The sequence below is a fragment of the Anopheles darlingi genome, chromosome 2 (genome assembly GCF_943734745.1).
Source record: "Anopheles darlingi chromosome 2, idAnoDarlMG_H_01, whole genome shotgun sequence".
In the NCBI taxonomy this organism is placed as follows: Eukaryota; Metazoa; Arthropoda; class Insecta; order Diptera; family Culicidae; genus Anopheles; species Anopheles darlingi.
In genome coordinates, this window is record NC_064874.1 from 82,958,653 (window position 1) to 82,971,152 (window position 12,500).

General features: G+C 46.6%; 1 protein-coding gene across 1 annotated transcript in view; it reads right to left on the bottom strand.

Annotated features, from left to right (window-relative positions):
• Positions 1–12,500, bottom strand: part of LOC125960194 (neural cell adhesion molecule 1-like) — a 217,958-nt gene that overhangs the window by 73,666 nt on the left and 131,792 nt on the right. The window contains exon 3 of the mRNA XM_049693435.1: positions 11,245–11,374. Within this exon, the coding sequence (XP_049549392.1) occupies positions 11,245–11,374 (130 nt within the window). The remainder of the gene's footprint in view (positions 1–11,244; positions 11,375–12,500) is intronic.

Below are 12,500 nucleotides of genomic sequence, written 5' to 3' on the forward strand. Positions count from 1 at the left end.
TTTCTTCTCTTAGCAAAGAGTACATGTAGCATTGTTCTTTGCATAACATGCTACGAAAATACTGCGAATTCATTAGCTATTGATGATACTTGCAAGATCTCTTATAAAGAATTTTACATTTATCTCGATCTCAATATTATCGACGAACATGTTACGTCAAAAAGGGTTTTAAAAACGTCAATCTCTCAATTTTCTTAAAAACAAACTTATACTCGATGGTGAACTTCTGACTGTATAATTTAAACTTCGCTTTAGTTAGCTTATATCAAAAAGAAAATGTGTATAGGTTAAAAAGGCTTAAAAATAATTTCAGACAGTCGTTCTGTCGTCTCAATCATAATATAAAAGTCTAAAAGCACGTTAAAGCGTTTACGCGGCCTTTCTGGTGAGTAAGATATGTATGCTGTTCTCTTCGTTATTTTCCGTTACTTTGAAATAGTTTGATCAAACTATATCGAGTATAAGTTTGTTGTTAAGAAAATGATTAGAATTGATCCAATAAATCGTGCAACAACAAAATAATTTATTTAACATACACGAACACGTTATTCTCTCCCTTTAATCTACTCTTCCCCGACTGTTTAAGTCGCATCAAAGTCCTGCTTCGTTCGCTTACTGATACCCATCCGAAGAAAACGTTGATAAAGTCATCGTTTAAAGATAAAAAGACTGATCGTCGTCACCGATCAAAGAGACGTAAAACAGAACAAACGGAACACGCTCGTTCGCAGTTGGCGCGATGTAATTGCGACATGTAACATTCTGTGCTTTCTTCGCTGTCTATCAAATCGTGCCGTCTGTGAGCCGAAACACCGGAAATGGATAATAAAAAATCAATTTAAGATTCCTCTCCTCTCCCCTTAAAACTCGCCCCTTTTCCACCACCCTAAACTGGTCTGGCTTGAGTAATCAAACCGTGGAAAGCCGTGGTCGTTGATTGCATTAGGCCACATTAGCCGTGTCGATGGAGCGACAGCAGCAGCAGCATCATCAGCCCCCGGTTCCAACAGTACCAGTATCACAGCTTGTAAAACGTGTATCAAATTATCTTTTATTTATTCAAACTGCGTCACCACCACCACCACACACCGTGGTCCACCGAGGGAGTGAAGGGCGCGCGCATTTGCCTTTCATTAAACGCCAAATTTTCATTTCATGTCATTAAACCAATCTTTTAATGTTATTTTTGGTTTCTCCACAACGCCAACGCCTTCGTTGGTGTCTGTGTGTGTGTCTGTGTGTGTATATCTGTGTGGTGCTTGAATACTGGCCGGTTGGCTTCGTTGCGCTGGAGATGGAGCACACATTTTCTTGGCTCACTTTCGCACGTTAATGTTGACATACTGGCACGGCGTGTAGCTCCAGTATATGCCGGTATGAGCATACAACCCCGACTCCCAACAGGATAATCATCCCAGTGTGGGCAGAGGGAAGAGCATCGTTCAGTGGAGCATCTTGCATCGCGTCACCAAACCCAAACCGTGGCGTTAGCGGTTGGAACACACTCGAGATCGCGTGTGAGAGAGAGTGAGAGAGTGAGAGAGGTAAGCAGAGAGTGTCTCCATCACACCCGGTTGGAAGCGCACAGCCTGCTAGGATCATTCATATTTCCTCGTTTTTGCCTCGTGCCTCTGTCGTGGACGCTTAAGGAACCATCAGCAGCCTCTTTTCAGCAGCAGCCGCTTTTCAGCCGTTCGATGGGATGCTTCAGTTCAATGAGACGCTTCAGGCGCGATGGAGGGGGTGAGAAAGGGGAGGCAAAATGTTGTCCTTCAGCCCTGGTTCCCTGGCTCGCTCGCTTGCTCGCCTCTCGCCTCTCGTGAGCTCATTGTGGATGAAGAGTCTCTTCGGTAGCGCCGGAAGATAAGTTGATTTTCATCGAAAGGAGACACGCGCGCTACCGTTCGAGGGTGTGTGTGTGTGTGTATGTGGATGAGCGCCAGGGAGTGGCAGGAGAAGGAGAATCAACCGCACCCTTTGTGGTCGTACCACTTTCCAACACACAGACGGTTCTCGCTTCCTCTTTCGGATTCGCAGAAGCAGAAAAGCGCAAAAGACGAAAAATGGGGGAATGATGGTAGGACCAGGCCACGGCCACGGTATCCAGGGCCCAGGCGTAGCTCTTCAGACATGATGATGTACACCATTCTTACACGGCATCGCAGCAGCCAGTGGTGCCATCGACTCGACTAAACGCTCCAACTGCCAACCGCTCTGCGACCGCTATGCAAACAGCTAACCATCCGATAGTGTCGAGTGCTGCTCATGGACGGACCGAAGAGGTGGAGAAGGGAAAGAGGAGGAGGAGGAGGAGGAGGAGGTCCATATCACTCTATGCTGATGTCGATAAAAATACCCTAGCCCTCCCCTCCTCCTTCTCTTTCTCTTTTTTTTTTTTGCTCTCTTATGCTCTCTTTTCGCTCTTTATTCGTCTAGGAAGGAATGTGGCATCCAACATCCAACATCCTGGCACTGTTACGCCAAAGTACAGACACAACGACAACGAAAAAAGACCCCTTGAGAGCAAGCGAGCAAGAGTGTATGTGTGTGTGTGTGAGAGAGAGAGAGAGAGAGAGAGATGGAGCGATCTCACTCGAGGGACGGGCAATGAGCGGCGTCTTCAAATTTGCATAAATATTTATTTACACTATACACACACACACACACACACACACACCCAGCGAGTACACCGAGAGTACATAATTTAATCCTCATTTCAGCGGTTTATTGCATTGCAGCCAGGGTGGCGCACATGCCACCCGTACTCGCACCCTCACCCCGACCCCTCAGGGGAACGGAAATTAGGACAACTCCGACGACGACGAAGGAGACGACAGCCATCTCCGACGGTGATGATACTGGAGCTTTCCCAGCAGGATAGCTTAGCCTAGGGAACGAGGACGAGGAAGAGGAGGAGGAGGAGGAGGCAAATAAACAAAATTGTAAAAAAGAAAAATGGCCTCCCGCCTGACGCTGTGCCCTTACGTGGGACCCACTCGGGGACCGTTGCATGGGGACCGCTGAGGCAAGGGTCTGTCTCGGCTGGAGCGTGTTATCCGTAGAAATTATGCCAGTTGGCGTTCCGGTTCCCGGGCCGCGATCTCGGTGGAAATCCTTCGGTGGAAGGATGTTATTTGTTTTTGTTTGTTGGTTAGCTCGTTCGTAAAAATTAGTCCCCATGTGCGATTTGATGAGTCCCGATTTGCGAGAGGCCTTTCCCTTCCCTCAGTCATTATTGTTTTATTTAAGACGGAAGTAAGGGGTAAGTGTGTGGCTGATGAATAGGATTTAACAAAATAAGATTTTCATCTACGCAAATCGTGGATATTGTTGAATGAATATTCCGCAAACATCACTTCTGCTTTCCAACCTGGTAATTGCTTAGTTTCGCTTAGACTCAGTCTTGGTTGAAGTCTGTAATGCCTTTCCTTGGACACCATGGCCTACTAGGTATAGGTTTGGTTTATCATTGCGATCTGTCAGTCGTGACAATTGATATTTAGTGCTGTCATGTCGCTTTGGCAGCTGACAGAACGATTTGTAGTATCGACGCGTGCACTAATCGAAAGAAATAACTTCATTGAAATGTTTAATCCAAATTGAAGCGAAAAATGATCGAATATATCATTCCCTAAGACATTGCGACTTGTATAAACAATTCGTAAATGATTGACACTCCTTAAACAAACGAAATCATTCTCCCAAAAAACACAACGATCCTTGGCCGGTTTAGAACAACAGAATTCAAAGCCCCGGTTACCTCCACCTAGTGCATTCAATTTTCTCCAATTATGGCGTTTGGCCAGTTCTCGACCTCAAGGTCTCACACCGGTGGCCACACAACGTCCCTCCACTCCTCCTCCCCCACGGGGGGAAAGCCGGCTGATGAGTGTTGCTATTTTTGCCTCCTAACTGGTCGAATAAAGACCGTAAGAGGGTTAGTGTCCCGACAACGACGACGACCACGACCCATCATTCAGATGGGGTTCCATCGGGTCGGTTCCATAGACCGGTTCGATCCGGTCGGCCGGTCGAAAAAGGGCGTTGGATTGCTTCACTCTTCAGCAATTTACCGTTTTCCCAAGGATCTCTCTCTCCGTTCACGTAGGGTTCACGTCGACGGAAATTGATAAACATGTGAGCGACTGTTGATAGCGAGGGGGTGGGGGGGGGGCATCAATTTTCTGCCACTTCTCGGTCCTCCCCCCTCTTTTCTCCGGAACGGATCGATAGCAGGAATCTCATCGTTGACCATCGTTGGACTCTCTCTCTCTCTACCCTCACCACACCTTCCGGTTGGGTTCGGTGTGACTAGGCAACGTCAGCTCACCAACTCGTTTTGGCCAACTGGACCGAAGGTTTGCCGACCGAAGGACACTTTGACACCAGAACCCCGGCGAGCACTCGATGTGCTGATGAGGTCTTTTTTCCTTTCTGGCGGAGTCTGCGTCGGCTGAAAAGCTTCTAAAAGCGGTCCAGGTGGGTCGGTAGGTAGGTAGGTAGATCGGAAACGCATTCAAGCGGTCGGTGGCTATGAATAAATGTATTGTTGAAGATCCGGGGGAGGTATCGGTCGCCTCCAATCAGGTGCTGGTGATTTGCCTTTTCCGTTTCCCGGTGGTTCCCGGCGTTCTCGGACCTTCTCCTGACTGTCTCTATTTTAAGGGGGGAAAATCGGTCCCCAGCAGGAGAAAGTGTCTGTGAAGTGGTCAGCAGACCGAGCCCGTTTTGTTGGTTCGCTTCGAAAAAGATGGACTGGAATGTATTGGGAAAGCGTAAGCGTATTATCTTGTCTTCTATTACTCAACTGGCGGGGGAAGGAAGAAAGGAAGGCTGGAATTGGAAATGGAAACCAGCCTTCCCCGAAACCCATTCACGAGAACCTTCTTTTGCCGGACAGCAGCTTGTGTGGGGTGGTATTTGTTTGCAAGAAATATTACAAAACCCAAGGCCCGCAAGGCTCCGGGGCCTGTCACCATCCCTAGAGGGGCATCATCTGGTTTGGGAAAGGTCGGTATGCAACATAATAAATCGTATGTTACAATTCGATGGCCAAGGCCGGATCGATCGACTGTTTGTTTGTTTCTCACTGTGGTGTGATGAGGCATACGGTGTGTCCAGAAACTGGTTTAGATAAAGGGGTTCGGACCATCTTCAGCATCAGAATGACAGGTTTGGCAGGTTGAAAGAGCTCAACCAGTCAATACCAGGGAGTAAAGTGGCATTTCATGCCAAACAGAGGAAGCTTTTGATCAATTTCCAATCAAGTTAAATGATGGCCATCGATCGTGCTTGATTGTTCTGATCGTTAATTATGTTGTAAATATTGATTGGTTGCATCATCGAACGCAAACAACCGAATTTTCGAGCTGCGAATTCGTCTAAAAAGAGGATTCCTTTGCTTCGTTTCGAAACCATCACAAAAGACATACCTTTAATGACATTTTACCACTTCAGTGATTTTGAATTTTTCACTTCCGTGCAGTTGCAACCACCATACACACTACTCCTCGTCTAAGCTCCATTTCAATCTCCTGAGAACCGGGCAGCGCTCAGGATGGTTTGCAATTGTAGATTGAAGGGGGGCTTTTTATGTGAAATATGCAGAATATTCATTGAAGGTTGACTTTTATGTTGAATTCCACGTGCCCCCCCACTTATGCCTTCCAAACACAGGGAGCGAGTTGGTAGAATGGATTTGTTCTGTCATTGGTTTTGAGTCAAAGGGCACGGCATCGCTACTACCGCCATTGGTCGCGCTGCATCATAATTCAAACGGTGCAAATCCGGCGTGGCACCGTCAAGGAACCACAACGATGGAGCTTGCCTTGGTGTTTGGTCGGATTGTCACTATATATCGTCACTCGCGCCAGTGCCGAGGAATCGGCTTTATTGCAACCAAGAAGTACGCTCTCCACGAGTACCGGTGATGGTGGTGGTGGTGGATCATGAAAATGAAATTGAAAAATTTAAGAAGCCACAATGAATTTATGAATATCAAAAAGGAAGAAACTCCCGCAGCTGCCTGTCACCGGTGAGGGTTCTTCGTCGTTAGCCCCGGGAAACCGTCGAGAACAGCCGCAAACCTTCGTCGCATGATGCTTGGAGCGTTGTGTTGAAGCATTTTTTCCCCGAGAACATGGCTTACCAAAGGCAAAGGTGTATGAGACAACAAGCAGCAAGGGCAGCAGGTAGAATTCATTTGTGGAAAAAAAATCATAAACGTTTTTAAAATACAGCGATGCGCATGGCTCGTGGAATGAAAACTGAACCGTACACTCCACCAGGAGGGTAACACGTTACATGGAAGTGGAACAGTGGAATGCCTTTCCACCTCTCGCATGTTCGTGATTCGTGTGTGATTCGTGTAATCCGGGGGAAAAATGGCTAACAAATACTGGCAAATATCACGATACCACGTGTGTGATTGTGTTTGTTTTTTTTTTGTATACAATGATTAAAGCAAGGACATGAACGAATGAGTGTAGATCGTGTTAAGGCCGTATTAGGATAAACATGCAAACTAACGCCGTTCTATTTCGTCTACATAATTGCCCGATAAGCGAAACAAAGAGTTCTATAGCCGTATGGAGTTATAATAGATCAATAGATGCTTGTAAGTTATTGAAATGAGGTGCGTTTGTTAAGGAAATTGCGGAAATGTTGTGTTGGTTGTAGCAATAGCTAGTTTGTTAGGTCTTGCGCTTGTAGAAATATTAACACTAATTAATACGGCGTTAATGGAGTCCCATTACTTAGAAAACAATTTCAAAAAATAGTTGAAATATATTAAAATAGAAATTTCAATGCTTTGATCTCGATTATTTGTGGTTGAAAGATTCTTGAGCAGAAATCATCGATAGAATAAAGAGAAGTAGTAAGTTAAAAATCATTCTAATCCGAAATGCTACACTGGTCCGAAATGCTCCGGTCCGATGGCAAATAGCATTCAACAAATAGACATATTTACTTTAAAATGCCAAATTGGTGAGTAACAGCCTCCGGCGGGCCCCGTCACAGTGACAGTGAACTAGTAGCAGTTTGGGGCCAAAAAAAAGAGGGGCCCCACATAAAAAGGTAGTCAGTATTGTGCGCCATCATCTTGTGGCACTCCCTCGGTATGCACCTCAAACACCATTATCAACCCCCAAAAAAAAAAACCATCGACTCACGCTGACGACGTCGTCCACCAGGGGGCGCACATCGGCGGGCGATTGCTTAATTTCCCGGGGTCGATATGGTGGTTCGCAGCAACCCAGTCCATGGCCAACTTTGGTGCGCTAATTACCGCGAAATGAATCGACGGAACCGCGCGAACCCGTTCAACAGCAACTAGAGTGTTACTGCTACTACTACTGCTACTGCCACCGCTCCTAATTGCTACTAAATGGCAATTAGCGTCAACGCGAAGCGTCCTCCGCGATGATGTTGGATCCAGTGACTCGCTCTCTGGCTCGAATTACTGGAGCTCCCGGTCTGCCCCTTTTCCCCGGAAGGCGGAAGTGCAAAATACAGTCCCTACTGCCACTGTGCGACGCAGATGCCACGGAGAGAGAGAGAGAGAGGTTAGTTTCCGGTTAAATATTTGTCAAAAAACCCGCTGGCAAATAGGCGACGGGTCTATTATTACTTTGGCGTCCATTTGCGCTGGACTTTTGCTTTTGTTGCTGCTGGTGGAGATGGTAGTGGTGGTGGTGGTGGTGATGGTGATGCTATGATGAGCGTTCAGCATTCAAGAGGCTCATTTATGGTGTGCGACCAGGGGTACTGGTGCTGGTGATGGTGGTGGCGACCACAAAGATGGACTCCGGCTGTGGAGTAGTTTGTCTTCTGGCCGATTCCACTCGGTGATAATAAAGACCGGCGACGGCGAAAGGACCACGATGAAGATGGTGATGATGTGCGCCAGCTCGAGTGCCAACTGAGTGAGAGAGTGTAATAAGTATGTGTGTGTGTGTGTGTATGTGTGAGTGTGATCATGATGGTGATGGTGATGATGATGGTTCTTCTGGTCGGCCCTTGACAGGTTACATAAATCGTTAACAAGCAACCTGTTGCCAAGCCAGAAGCGGCGCCGAAGAGATGACATGGCGTCTGGTGCAGTCAGTGCGCGATAAGCATAGTTATCACTCGTCCGGGGGTGGCGGGAAGGCCCGACGGTAGATGATGGCTACTGATTCTGACTGATGTCCGGGCCAGCCTCCGGCACGACGAATCGGATCCTTATTGTTTGTCAACTCTTCTATCAGATTAGTGTGACTCATCATCAATTGGCTTGTTTGTCACTAGTCCTTTCCCGTTTTCCTTTGTTCAGTAACCTTTTTGCTGCTGCTGCTGCTGCTGCTGGTGCTGCTACCGCTGCCGATGGATGAGATTTCAAACACTTGTCACATCAAAAAGGGATGTAGATTGGATGTGAACATGACAGCGAAAGCGCACTTGATCTTAAGGATGATGTTACTCTACCGGTTTGTGTATGTTTGGATTAAACTGTGTGAGGTAGTATGTTTGGATAAGCTTCCATGAGCCCACCATCCACGCTCATTAAATCCATCGAAATTTGAAGCTTGTGTAACAATTCACATAAATCGAGCTCGACCGTAAACTGCAGTTTGTATGAACTTGTGTTGAACTTGTCAGAATCTCTCCTAAACTAATATTGTGTGGCTGACTTAAAAAAAAAAGCTGAGTTTAAAGAATATTTGTTTAAAAAAAATCCGTGAGCAAGCAGCTCAATACAAGAAATAATCATTGATGGAACAAACACTAAAAAAACGGTAAATGAGAATAACGAAAATTTAAAAAGTTTCCTTCATCTCTGCCTGCTGTAAATGCTAATTGCTGCGGCTAATAAATTTCGCAAATTGATCGTTAGTGGCAAGGCGTGGATGTGTGAAAAGTCCACCGTCATGAAAGATAAAATGAACGTGGTTGGCGTGCCTTCGAATGCAATTCTCTATTTAGTTTTCACTTTTATCAACATTCTATAGCTGTTTCAAAGTCTATCACAAGAACTAACAGTGTGAGGACAGTAAACTGCCTCCTCTACGGCAGAGATTAGGATGACTCTAACATATACCAGGCCCGGGGACTAATCGGAAGCAATTAGAATTGTAAACACGTCGGGCAATATACGGCATGATCGAGAACAACTATTAAGATATCGCTCACCATTTGCACCGCACAATTATGGTTTCCATTTTCGCTAATGCACCAAACTTTCCCAATCATTCTGCCTCAGTGTGTGCATGCGTGTGTGTGTGCGTGTTAGTATGTGTGTGCCAGGGCAACAAGTTAAAGTAAACGGCCCATACGTGTCATGCGGGTTAATACCAGGGCGTCCCGAGGCGTCTCCATTGCAACTCTTCGCACTCGACAACAAACAAGCTCTGCCCTCGATCACGTAACCGAAATCCGGTCTCTCCGGAGACACAGAGAGTGTATGCGAGGTCGCGGACCGGCTTGCCCCTGCGCCCCAGGGCACGTTTCGGTCCAATAATCTCTTTTGGGAAAATGGTTGAATTATGTCGCTTCACCTCTTCGGCAGCGTGCCCGGGCCAGGGCCACACGATATAGGCCCCGGTCGATACACAGGTTCGAGACGTAGAAATTGAAATAAATGCTCGAATCGGTGTTTACACACACACAAACGCGCGCGCGCGCGAGAAAGAACGAGTTGAAAACAATCCACTTTTAACGGCCAAAACTGTCTGGCGTTCCACTTGAAGCTCCAAAAGGCCTCTCAGGGAAATGGTGCCTCGCCGAACGGTACGATTATTGCGTACGCGTGTCTACGTGTGTGTGTGTGTGTGTGTGTGTGTGTGTGTGTGTGTGTGTTTGTGTGTTTCACGCTCACCGATCAGTAGGTACGCACTCGATATCGCTAGGACATAAATTGTGGCGGGAGATTTTGCCAAAAAGGGCATTACTTCACCTCTTCGGGCACATTAGCGAAGGCGCACCGAAGTCGTAAAAGTGTCCGTAAGTGTTGCTTTGCGTGCCTCCCATTCCTTCCCCCTTTTTTTGTTTGTTATTTATGCGAGCCACCACCCTCCACCCCATTGGAGTTTCCTCTATGGATCGTTTAGGGTTGTTTTTGGGTGGTTTTTTTTTCAGAAGAAAATAAATCGGAGGTAAACTTTTGAAGAACAACCCCTCGTTGGACGAGCGATTAGGTACTTTGGCAGAGAATAGTACCAGCATTTGACAATGGCCATTGTGAGCAGGACGATGTAGTTTGAGGTCCGGCGAAAGGACCAGTGTGGTTAACATTTGACCGTGGCATGTCACTCGGTCGGTCCGTTGATTTGGCTCATAATTCTCGCGAACTCAAACGCTTCATCCGGCAAGTGTGATTTGCGTGTTTAAATACCTCGCAACCACCAAATCGTTCGCGGCAGTTAAAGAGCTTATCTGAGAACCATTAACCAACCAACATGTGTGTGTGTGTATTTAGTGCGAAATCATTGCAACATTAAAAAATAGTGGCCGAACACGATAACGTTATCGTTGGGTACATGACCGAAGCTAGCACGGCATTGAATGAAGGCTAAAATGATTTCTGTTAGTAACGGTTTGAAACGAAAAACAGGATTCGCGTGTTTTATCCAGGTAATAAACTGTTCCCTGGAATTTCCCTGCATATCTGGGCTGCCGTGCAATGGGGTCGTATGTATTGACCAATGGCCAGACGAAACGCCTTTTGAAGGCACACCAAGGCAGTTACTTGTAAGGGTTTCCTGTTAAAATGATCTAAAGGGAAAGCGTATTAATTTATAAGCGAATCTTTAATGAAAGATGTCTCATCCATATCCCATTATAGATCGTTTTTCGTTGGCAAGGATGAGGCCGGCGTTCAAACGGGATCCACCTGCACGTTCCACGATATTTTGGCCATCATTTACAAGGAATCTGTTCCCGGAAGAATCCAACCCACGGCCTGAAAAATGTTTTAGAGGCAGAGCGGCGTGCTCTGGAGCAACAAAACATTCCAACGAAATAACAGCTACCAACTCTACTGGAAGCGCCTCCCGGAAGCGATCAGGTTCTGCTTGAAGAAGCCTCAAAGAAGCAAACCAGCGATGTTCGGTAAATTCGAAGTTTTTCACCCCCCGGAGCCCTGCATCATCCATCAAATTCTATCGAGTTCAAAGTATGGGAAAAATGTCATCCATCCGGGACTCCTGGAGGAACCGGGATGCAACCAACAGTAGTATAGTAGTACACACACATACACACACTTACCTGTACAATGGAATGCCGGCATCATCCTTGAACCACAGCACCATGTACACCTTGTCCCGTGACGGTGCCGACAGCGGGCATGGTAGAGAGATTTTGCGTCCCTCGACCGCCTGTATTTCGGACGATTTCACTGCAAAGAAAGACCAAAAAAAAAGAGAGAGGGTATATGAGAGACGAAAAGAGAGTGAATCCATCAGCAGCAGTTATTACTGCAGCAGCAGCAGCAGCAGCAGCAACAGAGAGGCTCGGTTTGACAGGATGGAATGTTTGGTGCGATTTTGAAACGGCATTCCTGAAGCTGTGTTGCCTTGGAAACTTGGAGCGCCGCTCGGTGCAAAACACGACTACTGCTATGGTTGCTAAGTGCTGTAATAGTCTGGTTTGGGTTTCGTTTCGTACATTGATCGTGCGCATAGCGACTGAAGAGTCTGAAGAGAAGCGTTTGCCAAAAACTACTTTAAGACTATCAGCACTCTGTGCTATTAACAGTTTCAGTGGAATTCGAATACTTTTTGGCCACTATCTTATGTTCAACGTGCTTTACTATGGTTGCAATCACAATCATCTGTATAGTACTTTTATGAATATCAACGAAACGAGTCCCAACCATTATCGAAATGAAAAGAATCATTGAAATCACACTCGTGCACACTCTTGAAGATACCATATTCCCCGACAGCAATGAGTCACACAATCCGGCATCATAGTTATACGCAAACTACAAACAAAATGGGAGACCAAGGCAGCACCATCGGGGGATTGGCTCATCATCCCCTATGACGTGTGAAGTCGTAGCAACCCCGGGGGTGTGTTGAGTTGCTGAAGTGCTGGTTCGTACCCTCGTGATGATAAAATGCCATCCAGGGCGATAAAGGGACCTCGGATCCCCCGCCGGCCTTTTCGGAAACATCCATTCGATTCCATTTTCTCCAACCTTTGTTTTTTTTTTTTTGTTGCCGAGATTTGTTGCTTCCTGTTCCTCCAACCATGTGTGTGTGCTCCACACAATCATATGATACAGAAGGGTTCGTTCGTGGCTGCGAGGATATCAGAGGCCACCGTTGCGATGGTCTCGAATCTACCCAAACACGAGGCCCATTTCCCAGGCACCACTCCCTGGCTCTTCCATAAAAAAGTGGAGGGAGATCCAAAAGCTGGAGCTTTCCTGTTCGAGTGTGTGTTTTACACTCCCGGAGAGAACTGGGTCCGATCCGGTGCTGGTGTTTTCAAATTATGAATGTTTTGCATAGTGTCGG